The 3,872-nt window shown below is 45.6% G+C and overlaps 1 protein-coding gene across 1 annotated transcript; it reads left to right on the top strand.

Moving 5' to 3' along the window:
• The first annotated feature begins 989 nt into the window (after positions 1–989).
• On the top strand, positions 990–2,924 carry ACTRT3 (actin related protein T3). The gene is made up of 2 exons (XM_040248545.1): positions 990–1,230; positions 1,805–2,924. Exons 1-2 carry the CDS (start codon positions 1,043–1,045, stop codon positions 2,721–2,723), a joined length of 1,107 nt encoding a protein of 368 aa, XP_040104479.1. The 5' UTR covers positions 990–1,042; the 3' UTR covers positions 2,724–2,924.
• Positions 2,925–3,872: the final 948 nt, after the last annotated feature.

Here is a 3,872-nt window from a genome sequence, read left to right as displayed (position 1 = left end):
ATGGGATTACTAAAAAAAAATTAAAAGTGAGATGGTACTAGTTCAGTTTTGAGTACACTTTGTTTAGAAACCACGGTTAAAGAAAAAGTATTGCCGATTATGTATAGATATAATTTATGTTAAATGCACTTTAAATCCTGGCACTTTTCCCCTTTCTCCTTTTAGAAATTGACAAAGTTCTCTTTCAAGAAGTTGAAAAGCGTGAATCATGCCCCGCCTTATACAGCACTTTCCCCGTTCAAATCTCTGCACCTTTTTCGATTTCAAGGGCGCATCTGAGAACTTCCCGCAGGACCCTGGACAGGCATGTATTAACCAGAATCTCCATTCTGGTAAAGACCCACTCCAGTGTTCTTGCCTGGAGAATCCCAGGGACGGGGGAGCCTGGTGGGCTGCCGTCTATGGGGTCACACAGAGTCGGACACGACTGAAGTGACTTAGCAGCAGCAGCAGCAGCAGATGGTAAAGAGTCTGCCTGCAGTGCAGGAGGCCTGGGTTCGATCCCTGGGTCGGGAAGATCCCCTGGAGAAGGAAATGGCAACCCACTACAGTATCCTTGCCTGGAAAATTCCATGAAGGCACTGTACAGTCCATGGGGTCGCAAAGAGTCGGACACGACTGAGTGACTTCATTTTAATGACGTTGAGGAATAAAAGGTTTTTACAGCTCATGGAGATATTAGAGATAGCCTTTTGTGAAGCCTTTTTTTTTTTTTAAATTAAGCTTTTGGGGAAGAAAGTCAGGTTTTTCTGATATTGGTATTCCTGGATTCCAAGGGGCTGAGGAGTGGTCTAGGCCGACGCAATTGTAGGTTGCACTTTAGAGCGCACCTTGCATCTTCCTCTGCCTGGGACTCTCTTGGCCCCAACCCCTCCCCCGCTCCCCTCGACCCCTATCCCTAGCCCGCCCGGCTCAGACCCGTGGGGCGGTGCCAGGGCCTCTATGACGCGGGATTCCAGGAGCTGAGACCCCGAACATCACCTTCCGCGCTGCCCGCAGCCACGGCAGTCCGAGCAGCCGGGAGACAGGAGGCGGCGGCGGCATGAGCTACTACCAGCTACCAGTGGTGATCGACAACGGCTCAGGAGTGATCAAGGCGGGCCTGGCCGGGTCCCGGGAGCCTCAGTTTGTGTACTCGGCCATTATGGGCCGCGCCAAAGGCGTCGAGGGCGCGCAGGAAGTGTGCGTGGGAGACCAAGCGGAGCAGCGGAGAAGCTCGCTTTCCATCAGGTACCGCCTTCTCCCGGCGGGCAGGACCCGGTGGAGGGGAAGGCGGGAGAACCCAGAGGAGGGACCGAGGCTAGAGAAAGGATAAAAAGCGAGTAACGAGAGTCTCTGCCAGGCAGCGTTATTGCAAACGCTTGAGCACAAATCTCTGAGGGTACCACATACCTAAAGAGTGAACTTTACTTGCTCTTTTTATCTATTCGAATATATTCAAATGTATAAACATTATCGTTCATAAAATACAAGTTCATTTAGAAATGTTAATTCCTGGTACCTTTGTCATTTAGGCTGTTTTCAGCTAACTGATATGAAAACTACTATGTGAAGATCTCCCTATTTTCTTTTTAATTAAAAAGGGTATTCCAAAGGGATTCCACAGGGAAGATGGAAATCAACAAAAAATTTCAGAGGAAGGTAGCTAGGCTATCTTTTGCTGGCAGTTACCATCTCTAGAGGCGCTGGCAGTTGCCGCCCATAAAGGGATACTGTTAATAAATATAAGGATTAACCCAAGTTTGAAGAGAATAAAAATTGGAAAAGTTTAAAGCTCCCATTTATCTTATTGCTCTTCTTACAGCTACCCAGTGGAACGTGGTCTCATTACTTCGTGGGGGGACATGGAAATCATGTGGAAGCATATCTATGATGACAACCTCAGGCTAAATCCCTGTGATGGCCCAGTCTTGATTACAGAGTCAGCACTGAACCCACTGGCCAACCGGCAACGGGTCACTGAGGTGTTTTTTGAGCATCTGGAGGTTCCTGCTTTCTTTATGTCCATCCAGGGGGTGCTAGCTCTCTTTGCAGCTGGCTTCACAACTGGCTTTGTGCTGAATTCAGGTGCTGGGGTTACCCAGTGTGTACCCATCTTTGAGGGTTACTGTCTGCCTCATGGTGTCCAGCAACTAGATCTGGCAGGTCTTGACCTCACCAACTACCTCATGATGCTGCTGAAGGAGAAGGGCATCATGCTGCTTCATGCTTCAGACAGAAAGATCGTCACAGACATTAAGGAAACCTATTGCTATGTGGCAATGAACTTTGAAGAAGAAAAGGCCAAGAAAGCTGCCTGTATAGAGAAGATTTACCAACTTCCTGATGGGAAGAGGTTCAAGCTCCATAACCAGCTCTTTCATTGTCCAGAGGCCCTCTTCTCTCCAAGTCTCATGCACCTTGAGACCCCTGGCATTGATAAGATGTGCTTCAGCAGCATAATGAAATGTGATGCAGATCTGAGGAATGCTTTTTTCTCCAATATTATCCTTGCTGGGGGATCAACCTCTTTCCCTGGTTTAGATAAACGTCTAGTTAAGGATATAGCAAAGATGGTGCCTGCCAACACCCCTGTGCAGGTTATTGCTCTCCCAGAAAGGAAAATATCAGTGTGGATGGGAGGCTCTATTCTTGCATCCCTGTCTGCCTTCCAGGACATGTGGATCACTGCTGCAGAATATAAAGAAGTTGGACCCAATATAGTACACCAGAGATGCTTCTGACTACAGATAACATGGTTAGGAGAAAATGTTTTGAGTATATGTGATAGAAAACTTTGGATATTATATGTTTCTGGGAAAACAAAATATTTCAGTTATTGGAATGTCCATGTCTCTCTTGCATTTCTATAATGGGAAATAATGGAGAAGCAGTCAAATAACATGCTTACTGAGTTGAACCAAATTAAATGCTCGTGCTAAGTTGCTTCAGTTGTATCTTCACTCTTCATGACCCCATAGACTGTAGCCCACCAGGCACCTCTGTCCATGGAATTCTCCAGGCCAGAATACTGGAGTGCGTTGTCATGCCCCACTCCAGGGTACCATCCTGACCCAGGGATTGAACCCATGTCTCATTTCGCTTGCATTGGCAGGCCAGTTCTTTTATCACTAGCGCTACATGGGAAGCAAGTTAAATGCTACAGGAGACATTATTCTTGACCTTGGAGATCTCACATTTCCTTCAGAGGGAGAGAGCAATTTGTGGTACAACATAGTATGTGCCAAATGAGTGATATAGCTTTCAGTTTGTTGAAGTTTATGAAAGGAAGGTTGCTATGAGGGAAGATTTCATAGCAGAGGGAAGCCATCATGAATGAGGTAGCATTAGGATGGGCATGGCAGGGTGAAAAAAAAAGGCAGATATTCAGAAGAGCATAATGGAAATGAGTAAGAGTCTAGATATGAGGATGAACAAAGCATATTCAAGGCATGTTTAATACTCTGGTTTAGTTAAAATGAAGAGCTCTTGTTGAACAGACTAAGAGCAATGACTAGGAATATAAATTAAGGCCAGAGGCTGGAAGGCTTTGTTTTAAATGTTGTATAGGTAAAAGATTTGAAAACAGGAGACGTAAAGAAATTAAGATGAATGTAGTGGTAGTTGGGAGGATAAATTGCCCTGGGAAAGGCCCTGTAGATTCAATGATCAATTAAAAAGTTATTAGTCTAGATATAAAGAAGTCAAGTCTCACACTCAAGATTATAAGCAAGAAATGAAAAACTGACAAGTCTTGGTGCTTAGTTATGAAGGGGAAAGAAGGGTCTGAAATGACCAGGATGGCTGAGAGAAGGTTGGCAGTGTTGACATGACACAGAGTGTATTATCTGCCCTGTGCAAAGCACTGTTTTAAGTGCAGTAAGGGCTAAAGC

Source organism: Oryx dammah, unplaced genomic scaffold (assembly GCF_014754425.2).
Source record: "Oryx dammah isolate SB20612 unplaced genomic scaffold, SCBI_Odam_1.1 HiC_scaffold_2, whole genome shotgun sequence".
Classification (NCBI taxonomy): Eukaryota; Metazoa; Chordata; class Mammalia; order Artiodactyla; family Bovidae; genus Oryx; species Oryx dammah.
The sequence above is the reverse complement of the archived record's forward strand: the minus strand, read 5'-3'. Positions and strand labels throughout refer to the sequence as shown.